Source organism: Mesoplodon mirus (assembly GCF_964341445.2).
Source record: "Mesoplodon mirus genome assembly, chromosome: 13".
NCBI lineage: Eukaryota > Metazoa > Chordata > Mammalia > Artiodactyla > Ziphiidae > Mesoplodon > Mesoplodon mirus.
In genome coordinates this window covers 22857951-22881506 of record NC_138989.1, presented here as the reverse complement: position 1 = coordinate 22881506, position 23556 = coordinate 22857951, and the positions used below count along the sequence as shown (strand labels likewise).

The window sequence follows — 23556 nt, the reverse complement described above, 5'->3', positions numbered from 1 at the left end:
CGTGTCTGTGCGCGGCGCGCTCGGTCTGTTCCCTCCGGAGCTTGGTACCCGCCGGAGCTGCTCGCACGTCTTCCGTCGGCCTGCTCGGCTGTCTGTCTGCCTTCCCACCGCCAGTTGCGTCCTCCGGCCTGGCCTCCCTGGGCCCCGGGTGCTCCGAGGGGCGATGAGGAGCGCGGCGGAGCCGGGGCGCACCGGGCAGGGCGCGCGGCGCGCGCCGAGCGGCGTCGGCCCATGAGGCTTCTCAGCGCGGGGCGCGGCAGCACGCGCGGGCCATGGGGGGCAGCCTGCGGGTGGCGGTGCTGGGCGCCCCGGGCGTGGGCAAGACAGCCATCATCCGCCAGTTCCTGTTCGGTGACTACCCCGAGCGCCACCGGCCCACGGACGGGCCGCGCCTCTACCGGCCCGCGGTGCTGCTCGACGGCGCCGTCTACGACCTGAGCATCCGCGACGGCGATGGTGCTGGCCCCGGTCAGAGCCCCGGGGGGCTAGAGGTAGCAGCTCGAGGAGTGGGCAGGGGCGTGTGACAGCATGTGTGTGGGTGCTCGGTACACACGTGCGTGTCCGCGTGGACGGCCCAGGGGTGCCCGACTGTGTTCATGGGCCGAAGAATGAATGTGTGTCCTGGCGTTTGTGTGTCGTGACCCCTTCTGCTGGCCTGAAGTTGCCCCAAATCAGGCCCGAGACCCGGCGAGTTTGCAAGGTGGCTTTTTCTAGCTCGCTTAAGTGCCTCTCTATTTGCCTGCCTCCGCTGGTGGGTGGGGATCCGTGCGTGGGGGAGCATGGTCCTGCCTCCCTGAGGGTGAGCGTTGTGGGTCTGGGGCCTTGAGCAGAGCCGCACTGGGAAAGGTTGAAGCCAGACATAGGGGTGTACTTTCTAGGGGGATCATTCTCTGCTCCCTCATTCCTGTGACCTTTAGCAAAGACTCGTCTAGTAATTTTGCAAAGTCCAGGACAGACTTTGAATCCTTAGAGCTGATGCCTTCGAGAGGTGAAGAGGAAAGAGCAGGCAGGATTAAGCAGGGGTTCCTGGAGGGGGTGGCATTTGGGCTAAACCTGGAAGGATGAGTGAAATTTTGATGAAAAGAAGTGGTGGAAGCATTCCAGGTGGAAAGAGCAGCATGTGCTTAGGCCAAAGGCCTAAACGTGTACAGCTGCCGCTAATTAGTGGTCTCTGCGGGCTGGGGGAACACCGGCCAAGGGCTTTGGAATTAGGCTGAGGCATAACTACCAAGGAGGGGGTCTGGGGAGGGGCGGGGTTTGCCCCGAGTTGAACTGTGGGAAACTGGAGGAGGAGGAAGAAGATAGGAGTGGGGGGAGAGGAAACCCAGAGTGAAGGAGGGCTGGGGGCTGACTGGCTTCAGGCACGGTTTTAAAATTCATACCCCAGCGGCCGTGAGGACAGTTGGGCCCAGGGAGCTTGGGAGAGAGGGCGCACAGACGAGGATGAGGTTGGCCAAGGCCTGAACATGAACTGTGGATTTAGCGTCAAGGCCCCTGCTGGCGGCCTGGGCATGGAAGAGTGGGAAGGGGGGCTCCGACAAATTCTGGCCTCCCGCCCCCAGGAGTGGCCGGACCCTAAAGACTGGAGCTTGCAGGACACGGACGCCTTCGTGCTCGTCTACGATATCTGCAGCCCAGACAGCTTTGACTATGTGAAGGCGCTGCGGCAGCGCATCGCGGAGACCAGGTAGGTGAGCGGCGGGTCGGAGGGGAGTGTTTGCGGGTCTGGCCAGGCCTTTGCCCGAGGTGAGTGAGGGCGTTCTTCCGCCATCTTGGGCCTGGTCTCAGGCCTTCCGGGCCTGGCCTCTAGCCCTATGCGGTCTTTAGGCCTGGGTCTTTGTGTCTTTGTGGTTCTGGTAATTTGCTGGGGGGTCTCTGGCCGTAAGGGGGGAATGTATATACCCACTTGGGGGGGTTCTCCGGCCATGGGGTCCGTGGCACCGCGACCCTCTTCCCCATTTGGCCCTCAGGCCGGCGGGCGCACCCGAGGCGCCCATCCTTGTGGTGGGCAACAAGCGGGACCAGCAGCGACTGCGGTTCGGGCCTCGGCGCGCACTGGCTGCGCTGGTGCGCAGGGGCTGGCGCTGTGGATACCTCGAGTGCTCGGCCAAGTACAATTGGCACGTGCTGCGTCTCTTCCGCGAACTGCTGCGCTGCGCTTTGGTGCGCGCACGCCCTGCGCATCCGGCTCTGCGCCTGCAGGGGGCGCTGCATCCGGCGCGCTGCAGCCTCATGTGATCGAATTGGACGACACCGCTGATGGCGGGGAGGGGTCCTCCATTTGACTGGAACAACTAGGGACCCGGATTGGACGAGATTGCTCAACTTCTCTCGGATTGGACAGGACAGTCTCCTCCCTGATTGGCTGAGGAACGCTCCCACCCAGTCTCCTGGGCGACAGGCTTCTCTTTGAATCTCATTGGACCCAGCTAGGCCCCATTGGACAGTCCTTTCTGGGACCTCATTGGGTCACGATCCCATTGGATGGAAGGGACTTGGTATGCATCTGATTGGAAGCTCTCAGACTGCTCTTGGAGTTTCATTGGGCAAACGGTTAAATCCCGCCTCTCAGGAAATAAAGGGGGAAACAACTCAAGTGCACCTGGCACTTCTGGGATGGCAGGATAATCTTAAACCTAAAGGTTAGAGCTGCCAAGTATTGCCCCCTGGCAATTAACTCCAGAATCCCAACCTGTAATGAGGGCCCCCAAATGGGTGTGATGGCCCCAAGGCTGAGTCCCCAAGAAGCAGACACAAGTAGCTGGAACAAAACTTTACTGTCAGGCTCTGCAGGGCCACAGGACCTCAGGAAGGGTCCTTATTGGGCTGGCCCAGCCCCCTCTAAGGCATTCAATAATATTAGTAATTAAATAGCAATGCTCATCCCCCAACCGGAATGTACAACAGAGGTCCCATTGTGCCATGTGGTCCCAAGGGGTCTGGTCCCATGAGGTCTGGTCCCCAAGAGGCAGGGGGTGCTCCCTGATGCAGAGGGGTTAAGGCCACAAAGGAAAAGGAGAAGGAATGGGGTATTGGGGGCAGTGGGCTGGTCCATCACATCCAGGAATCTGGCTCAGCCCTTGGGCTGACTGAGTGCAGGGCATGCCAGGCCCTGGACTCCGTAGGTCCAGATGGGCGGCGGGGGCCCCTCGGTGTGGGGATGCGTGAGGGTTTTCGGTCTGGCTGTGTGTCCATCCGGCCTCGTGCCCAGGTCCTCAGGGGCTCTGGGCCGGCCATGGGGCTCCCAGGTGCATCTGGTGGGCCCCCTACCCCGGGGCAGGGGTTGCCTTCATCGGAAGAGCTAGACAGAGCTGGGCCTCGGGGCCCGGGCAGCCCATTGGCCATCCTGCCAGAGTCTGCGGGTTGGCCACACTTGCCACCCAGGATGCTGAGGGACGAAGAGGAGGAGCTGGAGGAACAGTAGGCTGAGTCAGGAGCTGGAGGGTCTGGGGCCCGAACCAGGTCAGAGGCTGGTCCCGTCGGGGTCCCGCCAGCAGCAGTCTCAAGGGCTCGGGCATTGGCCAGGAACTCCTCTTCCAGGCGCCGGAATAGTTGCTGCTCCTGCTTTGGGTCAAGCTGCAGGGGGGTGCGGAAGACACTGGCCGGGGTGGTGCTCAACTCTGGACTGGGGCTGGGGACCCGGGGAGGCCGGGGGGCTGCGGGGCTGTGGGCACGGGGAGTCTGGGGGCTGCTTCTGCCCCGTGGCATCCACGAGTGGTGCCCATCTCGGTCCCGACGCACCAGCAGCACAGCCTGCTCTTCACGGCTCTGGCTCCGGGCCCGCCGGGCAGGGCTGGGGCCCAACAGCTGGCCTCCCCTGCCTCCTGGGGCCCCACGCAGCCGCCCCCGATCCAGCCGGTCTCTGGACTGGCTGCGCGGGGCGGGGGGGCGTCTCGGGGAGGCAGGAGTGCCTGTGGTCACCCGACGGCTGGGCCGTTCCCGTCGGGGGCCAGTGCCTGAGTCTTCACTGCGGGCACCAAGGGGGCCGCTCTGGGCTGAGGAGGCTGAGGAATCGCTGTCCCCGGAGTAGCGGCGGGAGCGGGGATGGGGGGGCAGCTGGTCCCGGGCCCTGGGGCAGGGGAGCAAGAGAGAGAGCTGGGGCAACGCAGAGCAGACTGGCGTGCAGAAAGGGCAGGGAGAGTAAGGAACCAGCAGCCGCGTGGTTGGGGGGGTGGGAGAGGCACCTGTGGTGTGGTGACGGGGGTGCCAAGGGTGTCTGTTGCCCTGGGGACTTCCAGGGAGAAGTGAGAGGCTCTGCCACAGCTTCCTGCAGCCAGGGCCACCCCCGCCGCCCCAGGGCAGCAGAAGTAAGGCCCTAAGCTCCCCCTCCCCGGGCCTCCAGTTTCCTGGGCAGGCCAGCGGGAAGCAGGGTTGGACTGGCCGCCACCCAGCCCCCAAGGCCCGCCCAGCTGTGTTGTTCGTTTGGTTGGGTTGCCATGGAGACGGGGAGCCAGGCCTGCCGCCACCCCGCCACCGCCCCCCTCCCCCCCCCCCCCCCCGGGAACTTTTCCCAGGGTGTGAGTCACGGAGCACAGTCATCCAGGCCAGGGCGGGCGCCCCCACCCCCACCCCCTGGACCCCTCACCCCGTGTGTCCTCCTGCTTCTCACCTGAGCGGGGTCTCGGGCCCCTCCTTCGAGCTGCGTAAGCTGATGGGTGTCACCTCCGGGCGGGAGCCCCTGCGCTCACCCCCGGGGGCCGGGCTACCAGCTCGGGGGCTGTGGGTGGGCGACACCCGCTGTGGGGAGAAAGTGCGGGCCCTCGTCTGGGGTGGGCGGTGGGCTGCAAGGAGAGAGGATGGGTGGCGCATGAGAGGTGGGGCCACAGAGGTGCCCCCCCGCCCCCCCCCGTGGGCACTGACCCGTGGAGGAGCAGCGGCAGGGGTCGTGCTTGTCCAGGTAGTGCTCCAGCGTGTCCCAGCCACCGCCCACGCGCACCATCACGTGGCTTCTCAGCACCTGTGGGAGCCCGGCGTGGGCAGGTCACGGCCTGTCCCCCCCACCTCTCAGGCTGCCACCTGCTCGGGTAGCCCCTGGCTCTCACCCGCACAAAGATGAGCAGACTGGAGTCTCCCACGCGGTACTTCCCCTCCGAGACTTTGATCATGGGAAACTGGTCTGGGCAGGTGCAGCGCCCCAAGATCTCTCTCACCTGAGGCCAGAGAGAAGCTGGAGGTCAGGAGTCAGGTCACTCCTCCCCTGGCCCGATGTCAGCAACTCCAGGGTCAGAAGGAAGTAAGTCCTTCTGGAAGCTCTCCTTCCCCTTTGGCTACCAGGGGTCAGGGAGCTGACTAGGAAAAGATGGAGGGACTGTGGTCGGGCCAGGGCCTGGGACCCCAACAAGGCACATCCTTGAAGTCCCTGAGCCCTGGGGGAGTCCTCACTCCCCCTCGCCCACTTCACAGACATGAATGTTGAGACCCACAGAGAGGCCAGGTTTGGGGTGGAGGCAGGTCCCACACCCCATGGAGGCAGGAGTGCCACAGACATATGGGGCACACGCATACACCAATGTGCACACCAGCCACCCGCCCAGCTAGCATACATCTGCCCACATGCTCCCCCAGGTCGGGAGCTGCCAGGCTGGCTATGTGGGCGGCCCGCCCGCCTCCTTGCCACAGCGGAGCTGCTGAGAAAATGAGCAGGTGGAGCTTCTGGTGAGCCTGGCCCAGGATGGGGTGGGGTGGCAGCCTCTGCCCACAGCCATCCGGCTACCCGCCTCCAGGGCGGACACATCATGTTCTAACCTCCTGATAAGAAGGAAACTCTTGGCCCAGCTGTGGGGGTGTTAGGGACACCTAGGTCCTGGGAAGAGGAGGAGGGAGCTGGGGTCATGGTCTGGCACCTCCTATGCTCAGCGTAGAACTAATCCTGCAGCTCCTGAAAGGACTTCAGCTCCCAGTAGCAGCAGCTACTCCAGGCTTGGGTTCCCAGATAAGTGATGTGTGCAGGGCCCTGGGGAGAAGGAGGGACCTGCAGAGCCCCTGGGAGCTTCCCTAGGCACTCACTGAGCACCTACTGTGTGCCAAGCGCCTTGCCCAGGACCAAACAACACAGGCACCCATTCAACCTCGAGCTCAGTGATGGTGTGAATGCAAATGTCTAGCAGCTGAGTGCAGGGAGGGCATACAGGAGGGGCTCAAATCACGCGGCCCCCAGGATGAAGGAACACCTAGCACTTATCTGGTCACCACCGAAAGGAAGCAGGGAGATCGTGCAATGGAGCCCGAGTTTTCTCCCAGGCCGTGCTGGGCCCTGTGACCTCACCCAGCACCTCTCCCTCTCTGGGCCTGCTTTACTCCTTGGGGCCAGGTATCCACTTGGTGCTCAACATAAGCACTCTTTCCATGGGGCAGGCTGTCCTGCAGATATGAGGATAGGCCCCCGGAGGTTGCGGGCACCACCCTGCTGTCTGGGCCTTGGGTAAAGGGAGAGTAAGCCAGGCCACCGGGCATGCGCACTCGGGGACTCACCAGCTCGTCAAGGTTGCGCAGGTCGCTGGGTGTCATGCGGGGCCCGCGGGTGGGAGCCCCCGGGGCGGTGGCGATCTCGGCGGCAGCAGCAGAGGCGGTGGCAGCGTCCTCCCCGGCACTGGGGGCGTTGGGGGCTGGGGGCGCAGCGCGCAACTCCTGCTCAATCTCCTGTTCGAACTGCACGAGGCGAGGGGCCAGCAGGCCGAGGCGGGCCCCGCGCCGCGCCACCTCCAGCAGGCACAGCACCACGCTTTTCTCGTTCTTTCGCAGCACCAAATCCTCGGTCTCGAACATGAGCACTTCAGGCACACCCAGCTCTGCGCGGCACCAGCCGATGAAGGTGGCCACATTGTCTCGGGCCATGAAGGAGCCGGGTGCCACGCTGTGTGCCTGGAAGGCCACCCCACGGGCTGGGCGGGCGGCGGCCATCGCGCGGGCGGCCTCGGTGATGGCATTGGCATGCTGGCACAGGGTGGTGCCCGTGGCCAGCCCCGTCAGGAAGCCATCGCCACCGCTGGGCAGACCCAGGCCGTACAAGGCGTTGAGCCACTCGGCCAGGTCCTCCTTCATGGCCTCCACGTAGGCCTCACTTGAGCGGAACGGCCGCACGCTCTTGGCTGCCGAGCCCGCGATGCCCACCACGGGGTCTGCCATGCCCAGGCCAGCTGAGTCACTGTGGGCAGGGACACGGGTCAGGATGGCTGTGAGGACCCAGCAGGCGCTCAGTACAGGCTATGCCGCTGACCACCTGCACCCGCCTGTCGTTTCAGACCAAATGCCTGGGTTTGAGCCCTGGCTGTGAGAAACTCTTCGCCTTAGTTTTCCCGTCTGCAAAACGGTTACAATAATAGTACCTTCCTCATAGGAACTAATGGGATGATTTTTATAAATGACTTAGTGTCCATAAGTGTTTGCTGCTTGGTTCTTTGGGGGAGGGGGGATTTAAAGACTTGACAGAGTCCTCCCGCCCAGGCAGGGAGGCACCCATCCTTACTGCCTCTGTGGTAGGTGAAGAGATGAGCCCTAGAGAGATGTAGCCCACGGCCCTGGACTCACAGTAGGAACCCCGGTCCCGACCTCAGAGAGGGATTAAGTCGACTGCTCAGGGCTGGTGGCGATCCCACTTCCTCCGGAAAGATCCCAGGTCCTCCCTCAGCCCCCCTTCCGTAAGGACTGTGTCATTCTAACGACAGAACAGCAGCAGTAGTAAAGTAATCGCAATGACCTTGGCCAGGTCAGAGCGTGATATTATCTCCATTTTACAGATGAGGAAACTGAGGCGCAGAGCTCACTCAAGGTCACAGAGCAGTGGGTGGCGGAGCCGGGCCGACCTGCCCGCGTTGCTGAAACGGCAGCCGGTGGCCCGGGCCAGGCCCCGCCTCCTCCAAGGAACCTCTCTAGCGCCCCAGGCTGGTGCCTGTGAGCCGGGACTCAGAAGGGCCTTCGCCAGTCCTGGCTGTCCTCTGGACTTCGGCCCAGAGAGGGTGCGGGGCTGCCCAAGGTCACACAGCCCTGGGGAAAAGAGGCCCGCGGCTGCCGCCGCCAGGTCCCCTTCAGTGTGCGCTGGGCAGTGGGTGCTGGGGGTCCCCGCGCTCACCTGGCTCATCCCGCGGCCTCGGGGAGCATCGCCCCGGCGGGGCCGGAGCCGGGCCGGGCCGCCGCAGGGAGGCGCCGCCCGAGCTACAGCGGATCCCTGTCCCACCACCGCGTCCTCCGCGCCTGCAGTCTCCGCCCCGCCTTTCTGGAATTCGGATCCGGCCCGGAGGGGGTGGGCGGGGCCGCGCTCTCTTAAAGGGGACGCGCTGTTCCCGGCCTGGGGAAGGGCTGGAGTCTCCAGATGCGGGGCGGGCCAGGGACTCGGCCCAGCCCTGAGCGGAGGCCGGACCACGGCCCCCAGGCGACCCTTCCAGCCCAGAAGTCCCATCCTCAGCCAGGCTAGTCCCCACGGTCCTTTCCACCCTTCTTGGTCTCCTGGGGGGGGCGGGTTGGGTGTTTCTAGTTGCTCTGCCTCCCCAGATAGTGGCCTCCCCGGGTGAGCACAAACGGGCAGTTCCCAAGACGAACTCAGGAAGCGATAGGGGCCTGGGGATGCAAGTCACCTCCGGCCGGAGTGGACCTCCTTAGCTCAGATAAATGAGGCCGTCCAGCCTTGGGTGGCGGGCTTCCTATCAGCAACGCCGGCCTGGGGGAGGGGGAGGATGGCTCCGTTTTACCCCCACTCAACCAATGGCTCCTTATCGAGTGCTCTTTGTTAACCCTCAGGTTAGGGGAATCCGTTTCTCACATGAGGACACTGAGGCTGGGGGTGGGTTAGGTGGGTGGCTGAGGCCCACGTTTCTGATGCTGTGGCCCATACCCTGCAGTGGGGACAGGCCAGTCCTGGACCACCTCTGGCTATCGGGGTGGGCCATGGAATAAACGGCAGAAGCTAGGCGGCAGCCTGGCTCTGGAGAGTTAAGAGCCGCAGGTTTCTTTTCAAACGGCAGAGGAGGGACCTGGCTGGGACCAGCGGGAAATCCTGCCCCAGCTGCCGCTGGGCGGGGACACCAGGCCTGGCTGGGCAGCAGCCTCACTGGCCAGGCAGGGCTGCTGCAGGGAAGCACCACCACCAACAGCCGATGCTCAGAGCTTTAATAAAGCTCCTACTGTGTGCCAGGCCAGCTGTGTGCCCTTGACCTGAAGGAACCAATGAGTCACCTCTGTGAGGGACACTCATGCCCAAACTTGGGCTGAGTCAGGAGAGTAGCTGGTGGCGCCGGGATTTGAACAATGACTATTATGGGAATACCCTCATTCAAGGATCGGGACATTTGTTACCTACTATGTGCCTGACCTCCTGGTGGCAGGCTGCTCACATGCATTATCTCACTGAGTCCTCATGACCTTTCAAAAGGTGGGCTCTGGGCTTCCCTGGTGGCACAGTGGTTGAGAATCTGCCTGCTAATGCAGGGGACACGGGTTCGAGCCCTGGTCTGGGAGGATCCCACATGCCGCGGAGCAGCTAGGCCCGTGAGCCACAACTACTGAGCCTGCACGTCTGGAGCCTGTGCTCCTCAACAAGAGAGGCCGCGATAGTGAGAGGCCCACGCACCGCGATGAAGAGTGGCCCCCCCCTTTGGGCTTCCCTGGTGGCGCAGTGGTTGAGAGTCCGCCTGCCGATGCAGGGGACACGGGTTCGTGCCCCGGTCTGGGAAGATCCCACATGCCGCGGAGCGGCTGGGCCCGTGAGCCATGGTCACTGAGCCTGCGCATCTGGAGCCTGTGCTCCGCAACGGGAGAGGCCACAACAGTGAGAGGCCCACGTACCGCAAAAAAATAAATAAATAAATAAATAAATAAATAAAGAGTGGCTCCCCACTTGCCACAACTAGAGAAAGCCCTCGCACAGAAACGAAGACCCAACACAGCAAAAATAAATAAATAAACTCCTACCCCCAACATCTTAAAAAAAAAAAAAGGTGGGCTCTTACCCCAATACCCAGGTCATGCAGGTCCCACTCTACCCTCTCCACAGCCCCCTCCATCCACTGCAGAGTGAGGAAGGCCTGTGCCTAGAAGTAGTAACTAACGGCTGACATTGACATGGAGCCTACTGGGTGCTGTGTCTTTTGGCACTGCAAACCAAGAGCAAAAAAAGGGGAACAAAACAGAGCCAGCTCCCAGGCTCACAGTCTAGGGGTGGCTCCTGGGCTGCAACAGGGACAAGGCACTGGGGAGAAGAGAGCGGGAAGCAGGAGTGGAGGTGGGATGGGCCTGCAATTTTTTTTTAATTTATTTATTTAGTATTTATTTTTGGCCGCGTTGGGTTTTCGTTGCTGTGCGAGGGCTTTCTCTAGTTGCTGCACGCGGGGGCTACTCTTCGTTGTGGTGCGTGGGCTTCTCATTGCGGTGGCTTCTCTTGTTGCAGAGTATGGGCTCTAGGTGCGCGGGCTTCCGTAGTTGTGGCTCACAGGCTCTAGAGCACAGGCTCAGTAGTTGTGGCGCACGGGCTTAGTTGCTCTACGGCATGTGGGATCTTCTGGGACCAGGGATTGAACCCCTGTCCCCTGCATTGGCAGGCAGATTCTTAACCACTGTGCTACCAGGGAAGTCCCTGTTTGTTTTTTTTAAAAATATTTATTTGGCTGCACTGGGTCTTAGTTGCGGCAGGAGGGATCTTTTTTTTTTTTTTTTTGCGGTACACAGGCCTCTCACTGCTGTGGCCTTTCCCGTTGCGGAGCACAGGCTCCGGACACGCAGGCTCAGTGGCCATGGCTCACGGGCCCAGCCGCTCCGCGGCATGTGGGATCTTCCCTGACCGGGGCACGAACCCATGTTCCCTGCATCGGCAGGTGGACTCTCAACCACTGCGCCACCAGGGAAGCCCACAGGAGGGATCTTTGTTGCAGCATGCGGAATCTTTAGTTGCGGCATGTGGGATCTTGTTCCCTGACCAGGGATTGAACCCAGGCCCCCTGCATTGGGAGAACGGAGTCTAAGCCACTGGACCACCAGGGAAGTCCCGGGCCTGTAATTTTTTTTTTAATTAATTTATTTATATTTGGCTGTGTTGGGTCTTCATTTCTGTGCGAGGGCTTTCTCTAGTCGCGGCGAGCAGGGGCCACTCTTCATCGCGGTGCGCGGGCCTCTCACTGTTGTGGCCTCTCTTGTTGCGGAGCACAGGCTCCAGACACGCAGGCTCAGTAGTTGTGGCTCACGGGCCTAGTTGCTCCGCGGTATGTGGAATCTTCCCAGACCAGGGCTCGAACCCATATCCCCTGCACTGGCAGGCAGGTTCTCAACCACTGCGCCACCAGGGAAGCCCAGGGCCTGTAATTTTTGATCAGTGAACAGTAAAGGTGAGGGAGGTAGCTGTGTGGATATCTGGAAGGAGAGTGTTTCAGGCTCAGGGAATAGCCAGGGCAAAGGTCAAGGTGGGTGTGTGCCTGGTGTGTTCAAGAAAGAGGGAGGGGGCCTGTGAGGCTGGGTGGAGGCAGATGGAGTTGGGGCTGAGGGGGCCATGCCTCTTTTGAGGGACCTGGGAGCCATGGAGGGAATTAGAGCAGGGGAGGGGTGTGACCTGACTTAGGTCATAACAGGTTCCCTGTGGTACTGTGGTGGGCAGGGCAGGGGCCCTGGAGGAAACCAGGTGGTGCCAGTGTTGAGAGGAGTTGGATTCTGGCTGTATTTTGAGGGGAAAGCGGATAGAATATGCTGGTGAATCGGCTGTGAAGGTGAGGACAGAGTCCCAGGTTTGGGGCCGCTGATACCTGGGGAGGACAGGATTGCTGCAGATGGGGCGGGGGAAGATCAGGGTGTGGAAACTAAGTAAGTAAATTCTCAATGCTTTTCTGTGTTCTCCTTTTACAATTTCGGGAAACTGAGGCCCAGAGAGGGCAAGGGATGTGTGTGGTCAGCAGCAGCTGTGCAGGAATTTGACCCCTGCTCATATCTACCTCGTGTCACTGCAGGGCCCTGGACACAGGAGAGGTCAGACTGAACCTAGGCCCTGCTGTTGGTCATTGGTGAGACGGTTAAGCTCCTTAAGTCAGTTGCACTGTCTGTAAAATGGGACAGCAGCAGTCACACCAGAGTTGTGAAAATGTTATTACTCAGCCAAGTGCAGCCAGGGCATATATCCACTGCTCCTCTGAGGAGGAGGAGCCATGGGGAGATTGTTCCTCCCTATCTCCAGTCCCCTGAGCTGTGGCCTGCCATCACAGAGGCCCACTGCAGACCAGAGACTCCAATATTCTGACTCTAGGACACATGGCAGGTGTGGTGCCCACTGGTGTGGCCAGGCCCACGGCCCAGGCCATGGAGGGCCTTGGCTTTGACCCCCTCTATCGTAAGGCGTCCTCTCCTCTTCCTGGCGGGACCAAGGGAAGCAGACACTGCTGGTGGGACGAGAGGTTTGGGCTATGGTTGTCCTGAGCCCATCCCCACAGACCCCACAGGCCACCTTCGAGTACAGAATGCTGTGGCTCCAGTGTAGGCTTGGGCTGGCCCTTGGGCAACGGGCTTATGGCTGATTTCCAGCCTCGGCTGCTGGGCGCTAGGGCGCAGACTGCTGGCCTTGGTTGCAGCCGGAGGTTAGATGATGGGCTTGCCGGCAGGCCCCAGTGGTGCTGGGCAGCTCAGGGCCTGGCTGGTTCCATCCGATGCCCTCCGGGCTAGACTGACCTGTGAGCATGGCCCAGGATGAGTTGGTGACCCACCGGGGGCTTCAGGATGCTTTGTCCAGATGTGGGTCCAACCATGACGACTCCTCCTGCCCCGGCTGCGGGGTGAGTGACCCCAAGCTCCCCTGAGCTGCCTCCTGTGCCCCGGAGAAGCAGGACCGGAAAGCCTGGAAGGCCCACTTTCCCACCAGCCTCCATCTCTCTGTGCTCACGCTCACTCTGCGCCCGGCAGCTCTTGTCAGGAACGGGGCAGGATGGGGCGCTCCAGGGCCCGTGGTTGGGCCTAGGGGCGTGGGGTTTGGCCCTGTCACTGCACTGTCCTCGGCTCCAATTTCCTCCCTTGGAGGTGAGCCACTCCCTGTGAGCCTTTGTCCACGTGTAGGGGCAGAGATCGGTCTCTCACTCACCCCTGAACCTTGGCCTGGATCCGCGGGGTGTGGCCTTGTGGGACCACGAGGGTGTGCGGAAAATTTTTATTCTAAGTGTGACTGACCAGGAGCTCTTGAGAATTGGGAGCGGCGTGAGGAACCTGGTTTCCACTCCCCACCCCATCCCCAGGCTTCAGCCAGCTCTGCGCAGCCCTTTGAGACAAGGCTTGGAACCCACGCCACCTGAGGGCATCTGAGGTCAGTGCAGTCCAGACGTTTCTTTTGGCTGAGAGGACCTGGCCTGCCTGACATAAGCACCTCCACCCTGGGCCTAGGCGCCAGGGACTCGAGGCTGCTCCTGCGGGGGGCCTCAAGCTCTGGGCAGGAGTTAGGCAACGCCTGTCACACTCGGTGGCTGTCCCTGCAGCAGCTGCTGGGAGGGCTGCTCGTGATCCCCTAGCTTGGGCTGCAGGCCGGGGAGGGGGTGGACCGGGCACCCAGCCCTTTAGAAACAGGATGACTGTGGCCGCCAGGTCAGGAGCGGGAAAGCACAGGCTCTGAGGAGCCCCCTCGGGCCTGAAGGCAAGTCCCAACTCCTCACCTGAGCCACGGGGCGCTCACACTGCCTCAAGGGCTGATGAGCACTTGGCATGATGCAGGAGCCCAGTGACAGAGCCCGGTGATGTCGTGGGTGCATTCGGGCCTCAGGAGTGTGAACTCTGGCTCTTGACACCTGCCAAGACTGAGGTGGGAGCGTCCTTGGCTCCTTGCGAGAACAGCACTGGCCTGTGTGGCGGGACTGCGGAAAGGCAGAGAGGGCAGCTCGGGTCACGGGGGACTGAGGGAGGCCAGATCTCATGAGTCATGGCCAGGGTGGCAGGAGCCTCCAGAGGGTTTCGAGAATGGTGAGGTCGGTCAGCCTCTGTGGGGTAAGGGCTAGAAGGGTGGAGGGAAGCTGGGAGCCCTGCGAGAGGGCTGTGGGAGGCATGGGTTTTTGGTGCTGCGTCTTGGAGAGCCTGATGGTTTGCTTTGGGGTCTGAGAGAGCAGGAGTCAATGAGGAACTCCAAGGTTCAGGACGAGGGGACAAACTTCCACTTGCTGAGAATGGGGTGGAGGGAGGTGCGGGGCAGGATCCAGCCCTTTCAGCCCATTAGATCCTGGGAAGAGCTGGCACTTGGGAGAAGGGTGGGCGGTCAGCCAAGCAGTGAGGGGTCAGAGGAGCCCTATCACAGCCTGGGAGCCCCTGTATTTAGAGGTCAGGCAGAGAAGGAGGGCAGCAGAAGCTGGGAAGGCACCACCAGTGATCTGGTGACATGGAGATCGCTACTGTCTGGGCAGAGGCAAGACTGGTTGGAAGTGGTTTCTAGAAAGGGAGAGGAGGTGGATGCGAGGAAACAGTAAAATGGCTTGGTGGCTGGAGGGGGATTAACGAGGGGTAAGGGAGGGTTTTCTAAAGGTGCAAGAGCAATGCGTATTCATTTGGGAAATGGGCTGGTAATGCAGAAAAAGAGGAAACAGGAACCCACATAGCTGTGTGTAAAGTACATCCAGGTGGGCTGGGGAGAGAGCAGAAGAGCCGGGGTGAATGGTCAGACCGTGAGGCCAGTAGGGTGCTGTAAGCAGTGTACCCACTTCCCCAGGCCCTGCTCCCACTGGGCAGGGGATGGAAGGGAAAATTCACTCCAAACCCTTGCCCCTTCCCCTGGCTGAAGGTGACAATCTCTCCTTGAGCCTTAGGACACTAGCTATCTTTGACTGGGTGGGTGTGTTAAGGCCGAAGTTTGTTTCTTGAGCATCTGCCTGGGGACACATTTATGGACTAAGTTACAATTGCTTACCTGGAAAATGGCTTTTCCCAGATGGACGTGTTAAGAGCCTTGGATCTTTGAATGACTGAAACCTACTGGCCTGCTTTGGATACTTATCTTCATGCGGCTCCAAGAAGAGACCAGACTGACCACAAGGCCAACAGGTGATGGGTCTGGGGCTCTTCACATCTCCTCCCCGACAACAGAAATGTGCTCTGACCCCACACAAGGCAACCAAGGCAGTCTTAACCAAGGCCTCCATTTTAGTCTTAGGCTGTTTACCTAATTTTAAAACTCTAACCCCATAACATCAAGGAAGCACAATAACCACTACCACTTGGGTAGCAAATATAAAAACGGTTCCCCTCCTTAGCTGTCACTAAGGCAGATCTGCATCCTGAAGCGTGTGGAGCCTCAGAGGCCCACCAACTCCGCCACTGTTGGGAGCGGCGTTCACAGAGGGCCCTGTGACCCAATGCTCCCTCAGAGGGCTCCCAGCCACGGATCCCCAACACAGCACCCCCCGCCACTGCAAATCCGACAGACCTGGGCTATGACGTCCCCTTGAGACACGGCTCAGGGTCAAAGTGACACTCGAACCCCCTTTCCTTGCCAGCAGCACCGTGACCAACACCGCACTGTCACATCTTGACCGTTCTGATTTCCTCACACATGACGCTTGAATGAGCTGTGATCTGGGGGGTTGGGGGCATGCTCCAAGTAGATGTGCAGTGGCTGCAGAACAGAGGCCGAGAAGGATGACGGTTTATAAACATTTGGAATTTTATTTAAAAAAAAACATCACAACCATGAACATTGTTACAGTTAGAGAGGCCCTCTTGGTTCTCCACAATGATACTGAGCATGCTCACAAGGGATTCCCATTGTTTAGTCTTAGTTAAACAACCATCTTTAAAAGAAGGAAAAAAAAAACTCGGCACACTACCATTTAACTTGTTTTAATGTTTCTTCACAAATGGTGAAAAATACTAAAGTACAGACAGGAATAATCATAATGTTGTGGCCAACATTATAAATATGGAATTATAAATTTAAAACATTTTCTGGTTTAAAAAATAAATCTGGTAGTCAATGCAGCTCTGCGGGGTCTCTGCGTCTAGTAGGGCCGGTCTCTGCGTTCCTGACGGTGCTCGCCTCTGCAGGGCAAGAAGGAAAAAGGGGCAATGTGTTAAAATGGGGAGAGGAAAGGAAGCCCTTCCACAGCCCTGTGCTGAGCTTCTTGCCTCATTCCCACAGAGCGGGTGAGACCTGCTCCAAAGCTGGGAACGGCCTGCCGCCCAATGGGCCCTGTGCTCCACAGCTGGTTCTACCACCACATACTTATCCATTTTTCCAGGTCCTCCACGCCCGCCTCTTCTTCCTCCCATCTGTTCCATCAAAGGTCCAGGGGGTCCCCCAGGGCCACCTCGTCTTCCTCCACCAAAGCCACCGCGGTCCATGCCCCGGGTGCCACGGAAGCCACCTCTGTCTCCACCACGGCCACCTCTGAACATTCCACCAGGACCACCTCGATCCATGAGGCCACCTCTTCCTCCCCGCATGCCACCAGGGCCACCTCTGCCACGGTCACCGCCTAAGGTAAGGGAAAGTACAGGAGAGGACAGAGAATGGGTGAATGCAGAGGTCCCCTCAGGATCTGCTATCTTCCCCCAGAGCAGAACGGATATTTTACTCACCCGAACACCTGGGTCACAGTTTAGAACTGATGATGGAACTACAGGTGACCCTTGAACAACAGGTTTGAGGTGCATGGGTCCACCTATATACACATCGATTTTTTTCCACTAAATATAAACTACAGTACTACACGATCTGAGGTTGGTAGAATCTGAGGATGTGGAACCACAGATATGGAGGGAGGGCCGACTGTAAAGTTCTAGGTGGATTTTTTTTTTTTCGGTACGCGGGCCTCTCACTGTTGTGGCCTCTCCCGCTGCAAAGCACAGGCTCAGCGGCCATGGCTCACGGGCCCAGCCGCTCCGCGGCATGTGGGATCTTCCCGGACCGGGGCATGAACTCCTGTCCCCTGCACCAGCAGGTGGACTCTCAACCACTGCGCCACCAGGGAAGCCCCTAAGTGGATTTTTTGACTGCACAGGCCCAGCGCCCCAACCCCCGCATTGTTCAAGGGTCAACCGTGTAACTTAAAGAGCCCCAGTGTCCAGGGCTGCACTTGCTGAAATCACCAACCTGGTTTGGGCAGCTGAATTTTGTTTACCAAGCCCACCAAGTTAACACAAGAGGTTTAGTGCCAAGAAGCTGAGGGTACCTACCCGGGGGTGGGAAAGGTGGTGGGAGGAAGCCTTCAGGCTTTGGGGCCTTACACTGGTTGCACTCTGTTCTCCACGCAAAGTTCTGGTTTCCACACCCCCTGCATAAAGTTACATCACAACAGTATCACTTATTGAACAAGTGAAGGCACCACCTGAGCAGAAACCACCATCATCACTGAGTCGCAGGGTCCAACACCAGTAAGAGGATCAGTCCACAGAAAACGGCTTTTGAGCCGTAGCCTCAGGCAGCAACACACCACAGCACCAGAGTTTGATCCAGCAAGTCTCTGTACAACCATGTGGGCCTGAGTCCAGTGGACTGTGACCTTCTCCCAAAGGCTCCAAAACAGCCAGTAAAGGACCGACTAGGCCACCACCGCCCCCAGCAGAGCCATCAGGGTCATCATTACGCTCCTCTGGATGAAAAGAATCCAGCAGGCCTCTCCAGAATGGGAATGGGGCAAGAGGTAGGGAGACCGCACTAGTAAGCTATCAGTGCGCCCAGAGAAGTACATACGGATTGGGGCACTGCCAGTCTCCAGCTCGGTGCTGGACATTTCCTCCTCCAGAAGGGTTCCCTCGGGAACCGCGGGGCCCTCTTGGTGGGAAGCCTCCTCTGTCTCCTCCACGGCCTCCCATGCGACCCATGGGTCCTCCAGGACCTCCTGGGCCTCCTGGACCTGCAATAAGAAAGCATAAACCACCTCTTTGCAGCACCAGATTTGCTACAGGCATACGTCTCATGAAGGGAATCAGAGATCACAGCTGTCGCTGCCCCATGACCTGGCCCATACTTTCCCACAGGCCCAAGGGCTAGCCACTATCATCACTGCAGTTAGCTCCACAACTTGAGAAGGGCAGATGAAGAGAACCCATCCTCTTTCTTTTACTCCCACAAACTTTTACCGTCAGCATCCAGTAGGCTAGTATCAATTCTACACACCTTTTCAGTATTGCTAATGGGCTTGCCTTCACTCTAGAAACCAAGTTCCTCAAAGACAAGCGCACTAAAAAACTTCCGAAGCAACACAGAAAGAGCGCACAGACAGCATCCAGTACATACCTCCTCGGAGCGGCGGCGGCATCCCTCTGCCCTCACGGGGGGGCATTCCTCCCCGCATGCTGTTCATTGGAGGCTTCTTCCGAGCAAGAGAAACTTTAAGTTTGCTCCCTTGAAAATCTTTCCCTGAAACAAGATAACAGAACGCCAATTACTCCCAACCTCCAACTCTTAGTCCCCTTGAGGGACCAGGCAAGGTTAGATGACTCCTTTTTCACCAACCCCGCCCTATTATCAAACCAACCATTCCTGCTTCATCAAGTGTGCCCACCCGTGATGTTCCCTAAGATTTTGACAGGCAAGGCCAGAAAAGCCTTTAAAAGAAACAAACAGAAGAACAAAAAAATAGGGTGAGAAGCAAGGACAAGTAAAGCAGGAAGTGGCCAATAGAGGAGAGGCAGAACTTTCTGACACTTTAAAGTTGGTTTTGTGTGAAGTGAAATTCCAGGATCAATGTCAAAGCCACATATATATGTAAACGCAAATGTATACGGCTGAGGTGTCTGTGGGACTTCTGCACCTCTGACATCTGTGCTTAGATAAGAATTACAACTTTAGCATGAGGCTTTGAACAACAATGACGGAAAGTAAGGGATCTCTTAACCCACGGTCAGCACCCGGGCCCTCATGTGGCTGAGGGGAGCGCGACAAGCACTTCCCAGCAGCCATCCAGTGCTCCTCCAGGAGCAGAGAGAGGGCCTTCTTGCTCCTTTGGCTCTTGAGGTCCTCCTTCCTGCCATGTCCTATAGCCACACAGAGGGAGAACCTATCTGTCCCCGGTCCCTAGAACCACTTTAAGAGAACAACATTCTAACAGCCAGAATTAAATACATCAGAGCAAGACCCTTTCTTTACCCACAGGCTAACACAGGCAACACTTGCTACCAGACCCTCTGTGTGCCCCAGAGGCGGCAGAGCTCAGAAGGCCAGGAGCACACACCCTTGTTGACCTCGGGTTCCTACCATCAAACCACTCGACGGCAGTTTTGGCAGTTGGCGGGTCTTCATAGGATACAGTAGCATCGCCTTTGGGCTTTCCTGTTTCCTTGTCCAAATAGATATGGATCATGGGTTGTCCAGTCCTCTTGTTTATCTAGGCATAAAATAGCATAATGAAGCTGTGACTAGAATATACTAGTTTTCAGGGGAAAAAATCCATGTGAAATTCTTCTTTTTTTTTCCATCCAAGTTCTTTAAACTGTCAAAAGCAGTAAATTTTCCAGATACACATTCAGAAGGATGTTGTTATAGTTTATCTCTGAGCGGTGGAATTATGGGTGACTTATTTCCTAAATAGCCACCACAAATCTGTACTTTCCCTCTTAGATGTGTTTTATCGTAAAACCTAAATACGTTTTATCATAAAACCAAAGTTCCAAATTGTGTAAATGAACAGTACAGGTCCCATTCCTTCCCCAGCCACCTTTTCCTGTGTCCCTGCACCTGCCCCAACACCCTGTACGTCACCCTAACAGGCACCCAGTGAGCAGCCACCTAGGACTCAGTCAGGCTTTGATGCCATCATATAAGACACATCTCACATAAAAATTACCCTGAAATCATTAAGTACAACATACAGGGCTGTGAGTGTGCTAAAAGGAGTCTTGGTTATCTCAAGTTCAACACAGCCAGTTTTTCCTCCAGACCAGTTTTTCCTCCAGAGACAGAACAGATGACTAGTTTTTCAGCTCAACACCAGATGCAAGTGGCTTGAATTCAAGAGCCACACTGCACAAGAATATGGCTTTATGTGTTTTTTGCATATGATCAAACTCTTATCTGCATTTATAGATAAATTATGCTATATATATATGCTGATACCTATGTTTTTATAAAGGACACATACATAAACACTGAAAGGAAATGTGGTGAAATAGTGCTATGAATGATGGGGTATGTCAGTTTAAAATCTGTAATTTTACAAAACTTTGATAGTAAACACTGCTTTCTTAACTACAAATAAACCCCACATACCCAAATAAACAACATATAAATCACAAGTAGAGAGAAATCTCCTTATATGATTTAAGATTTACCAAAATCGCTGGATCAGAAAACGCCATTCAAAATAGACCATTAACTAAAAAATAAATCTAAAAATAAAATAAAGATCTGAAAAACTTTTAAGGAGATTGACTTTACCAAAGACCTAATAAATGGAGAAATACAATGTTAATGGGGAGTGTGGGGGGGGAAACTACTCAGTACTATAAAAATGTCAATTCTCCTCAAATTCTTAGATTCAGTGACTTCCCCGCAGTGGTTAAGAATCCGCCTGCCAGGGGCTTCCCTGGTGGCGCAGTGGTTAAGAGTCCACCTGCCGATGCAGGGGACACGGGTTCATGCCCCGGTCCGGGAAGATCCCACATGCCGCAGAGCGGCTGGGCCCGTGAGCCATGGCCGCTGAGCCTGCGTGTCCGGAGCCTGTGCTCCGCAATGGGAGAGGCCACAACAGTGAGAGGCCCGTGTACCGCAAAAAAAAAAAAAAAAAAAAAAAAAAAAAAAAAAAAAAAAAAAAAAAAAGAATCCGCCTGCCAATGCAGGGGACACGGGTTCGATCCCTGCTCCGGGAAGATCCCACATGCCATGGAGCAACTAACCCCGTGTGCCACAACTACTGAGCCCTCACATGCAGCAACGAAGACCCGATGCAGCCAAAATAAATAAATAAAATTCTTACAGGTTCAGTAAACGTCCAATAGGTTTTTGTGGGGGTTTTTGCCGCTCTGCACAGCATATGGGATCTCAGTTCCCTGACTAGGGATCAAACAAGTGCCCCCTGCAGTGGATGCGTGGAGTCCTAACCACTGGACCGCCAGGGAATTCCTCCAATTGGGGTTTTTTAAGGAACTTCATAAACTGGTTCTAAACTGTATATATATGTAGAAGAACAAGGAGTAAACAACAAAACATTTCTGAAGAAGAAGACTTTGCCTTACTGGGTACCAATATTGAGCACAGAGTACTCAGCAGTGCTGCTAGCATAGGATCACGCAGGTTAACCCAGTCCACACAGCAGCCAAGCAACGGCTCCAGGCAGAGGTGTGCTCTCTATGTGAAAGCACCCTATACCACCAGGGAGAAGATGGCTCTTTCTTTTTTTTTTTTTTTTTTTCTTCTTTTTTTGCGGTATGCGGGCCTCTCACTGCTGTGGCCTCCCCCGTTGCAGAGCACAGGCTCCGGACGCGCAGGCCCAGCGGCCATGGCTCACGGGCCCAGCCGCTCCGCGGCATATGGGATCCTCCCAGACCGGGGCACGAACCCGTATCCCCTGCATCGGCAGGCGGACTCTCAACCACTGCGCCACCAGGGAGGCCCAGAAGATGGCTCTTTCAAAAGATGTTGCAAAGATGTTTCAAAAGGTCTTGCAAATAGAAAAAAAAAAAAGACACACACCAGTAAGGTAATGACCTCCAAGTTCAACTACAGTAAAATTAAGAACTTCTACTCATCAAAAAAAAAAAAAAAAAAAAGAATAAGTGGGCCACAGGGAATTCCCTGGTGGTCCAGTGGTTAGGACTCTGCCCTTTCACTGCTGAGGGCACAGGTTCAATCCCTGGTTGGGGAACTAGGATCCTGCAAGCTGTGTGGCACGGCCAAAAAAAGAAAAAAGTGAGCCACAAACTGGGAGACCTGTATTTGCAACAAAGACAAGAATCAGCATTCACAGACCTACTTGAGAATGGACTTGAGGATATGGGGAGGGGGAAGGGTAAGCTGTGACAAAGCGAGAGAGAGGCATGGACACATGTACACTACCAAACGTAAGGTAGATAGCTAGTGGGAAGCAGCGGCATAGCACAGGGAGATCAGCTCGGTGCTTTGTGACCGCCTGGAGGGGTGGGATAGGGAGGGTGGGAGGGAGGGAGACGCAAGAGGGAAGGGATATGGCAACAGATGTATATGTATAACTGATTTACTTTGCTATAAAGCAGAAATTAACACACCATTGTGAAGCAATTATACTCCAATAAAGTTGTAAAAAAAAAAAAAGCATTCAGACAATAAAGAACCACTAATAAATCAACAAAGGACAAACAACTCAATGAAAAATGCGTACAAAACACAAACAGGTATTTCAAAGAAGACAGCGTGCCATTATAATAACACTATTAATAATCAGGAAAAAGCAAATCAAATTACATTTCCATTTTCTTCTACCAGATTAGTGAAAGTTAAAAAAAAGGTGATCCCGGTGAGGCTGTGGCAGGTGTGCAGTCAGAGTGCCAGTGGGAGTCTAAGCTGGTCAGCCAGACAGTTATTTTGAGGTTAAACACTGTACACATCTTGAAGAACCAGCAGTTCTACACCTGGGCATAGTGGGTTCTCATTATCTGTGGATTCCAATTTGCAAATCTGCCTACTCATCAGTATTTTGCCTACCAAAATCAAAACTTGTGGCACTTTTTGTGGTTACTTGCAGACATGCACAGAGCGTGAAACACATGTTGCCAGATGCACATGTTCCCAGCTGAGAAGGAACAAGATGATGTTCTCCCCTCTCGTTCTAGCTCTCTCTAGAAGACCAGAGGACAGAGACTGGGAGGATGGGGCAGTGTTCTGTAAGAAGTTCTGGCTCTGGGACTAGATGGATGAATATGAATACCAACTTGGGCAAGTCACATTTCTGAATCTTTTTTTCTTTGTAAAATGAAGTGAGTAGGATCTATCAGGATGACTTTTTTTAGAATTTATGATTACAATATATGTGAGATGTGTGTATTTGTACATACTTCCCCCAGGGACAGTGGCTCAGCATTCACTAATTCAGTGTTTATAGTGATTCTACAGAACTTAACTACCATGAATAACAAGAATCAACTACATACACAATAGAGAAACTAACACACCAGGAGACAGGCACAAGGACATTCACTGGAGCACGGCTTACAAACTAAGAAGTTACCAACAGCCTGTGAAGAGAATTTATGAATAACTTGTGATGTATTTATGAATGAAATACAAGATGCCCAGACTTTTGAAATTTTGACCTAGGGACCCCACCCTTCTCAAAATCCCAGTTTCTCTTAGTTTTCCTCATCTAATTAATAACCCCACCACCATTACAGCAGCTCAGACCAAACCATTCTAGCCACACTAGCTTCTTTGAGCTTACCAGGCAAGCTCCTGCCTCACTATTCCCTCCACTATTCTGAAATTATTTCCCTGCTCCTAGTGGCTCTGTTCCTCATTTTATCCCTGTTCTATCTTGCTGTATTTATTTTCCTCCCTAACAATCATGATCACTGAATATAGCACAACTATATTCCTTTTTACAATATGTTCCCCACTATATGTAAACTCCAAGGGTTCTTATCTGTTTGTTCCCAGTATACTGCCTTACAGTAGTGTTTAATAAATACTCTTCAAAATTATGTAAAACAAAATATTAC

At 56.2% G+C, this 23556-nt stretch overlaps 3 protein-coding genes across 7 annotated transcripts in view; 1 reads left to right on the top strand and 2 right to left on the bottom strand.

The window, feature by feature from the left end:
- Positions 1 to 272: 272 nt before the first annotated feature.
- On the top strand, positions 273 to 2238 carry RASL10A (RAS like family 10 member A; the record flags this gene model as incomplete). Its single annotated transcript, XM_082640663.1, has 3 exons — positions 273 to 491; positions 1563 to 1687; positions 1971 to 2238. 3 exons carry the CDS (start codon positions 273 to 275, stop codon positions 2236 to 2238), a joined length of 612 nt encoding a protein of 203 aa, XP_082496789.1.
- Positions 2239 to 2758: 520 nt separating this feature from the next.
- GAS2L1 (growth arrest specific 2 like 1) lies at positions 2759 to 8199 on the bottom strand. Of its 3 annotated transcripts, none has more exons than XM_082640957.1 (6): positions 8069 to 8199; positions 6460 to 7144; positions 5043 to 5150; positions 4861 to 4957; positions 4610 to 4781; positions 2759 to 4069 (listed from the first exon to the last, which is right to left on the bottom strand). In XM_082640957.1, exons 2-6 carry the CDS (start codon positions 7123 to 7125, stop codon positions 3055 to 3057), a joined length of 2058 nt encoding a protein of 685 aa, XP_082497083.1. In that variant the 5' UTR covers positions 7126 to 7144; positions 8069 to 8199; the 3' UTR covers positions 2759 to 3054. The 3 variants fall into 3 exon arrangements, with proteins under 3 accessions (XP_082497083.1, XP_082497084.1, XP_082497085.1); XM_082640958.1 differs by having other exon boundaries at positions 6472 to 7144; XM_082640959.1 differs by lacking the exon at positions 8069 to 8199 and having other exon boundaries at positions 6472 to 7203.
- Positions 8200 to 15568: 7369 nt separating this feature from the next.
- Positions 15569 to 23556, bottom strand: part of EWSR1 (EWS RNA binding protein 1) — a 29821-nt gene continuing 21833 nt past the window's right edge. For all 3 annotated transcript variants that reach the window (XM_082640650.1, XM_082640651.1, XM_082640652.1), the window contains 6 exons: positions 19127 to 19256; positions 18167 to 18289; positions 17621 to 17783; positions 17104 to 17201; positions 16151 to 16403; positions 15569 to 15966 (listed from right to left, as the gene is read on the bottom strand). In XM_082640650.1, coding sequence (XP_082496776.1) covers positions 15927 to 15966; positions 16151 to 16403; positions 17104 to 17201; positions 17621 to 17783; positions 18167 to 18289; positions 19127 to 19256 — 807 coding nt within the window. In that variant the 3' untranslated portion in view covers positions 15569 to 15926. The remainder of the gene's footprint in view (positions 15967 to 16150; positions 16404 to 17103; positions 17202 to 17620; positions 17784 to 18166; positions 18290 to 19126; positions 19257 to 23556) is intronic.

Excerpts from the sequence above, each read along its gene's own strand:
- GAS2L1 (XM_082640957.1), bottom strand. The coding sequence starts at position 7,125 with ATGGCAGACCCCGTGGTGGGCATCGCGGGCTCGGCAGCCAAGAGCGTG. Across the intron at positions 5,151-6,459 it reads ACGAGCTGGTGAGTCCCCGA|GTGAGAGAGATCTTGGGGCG; the intron begins GTGCGCATGCCC and ends CTCTGGCCTCAG. Across the intron at positions 4,958-5,042 it reads GTCTGCTCATCTTTGTGCGG|GTGCTGAGAAGCCACGTGAT; the intron begins GTGAGAGCCAGG and ends GGGCTCCCACAG.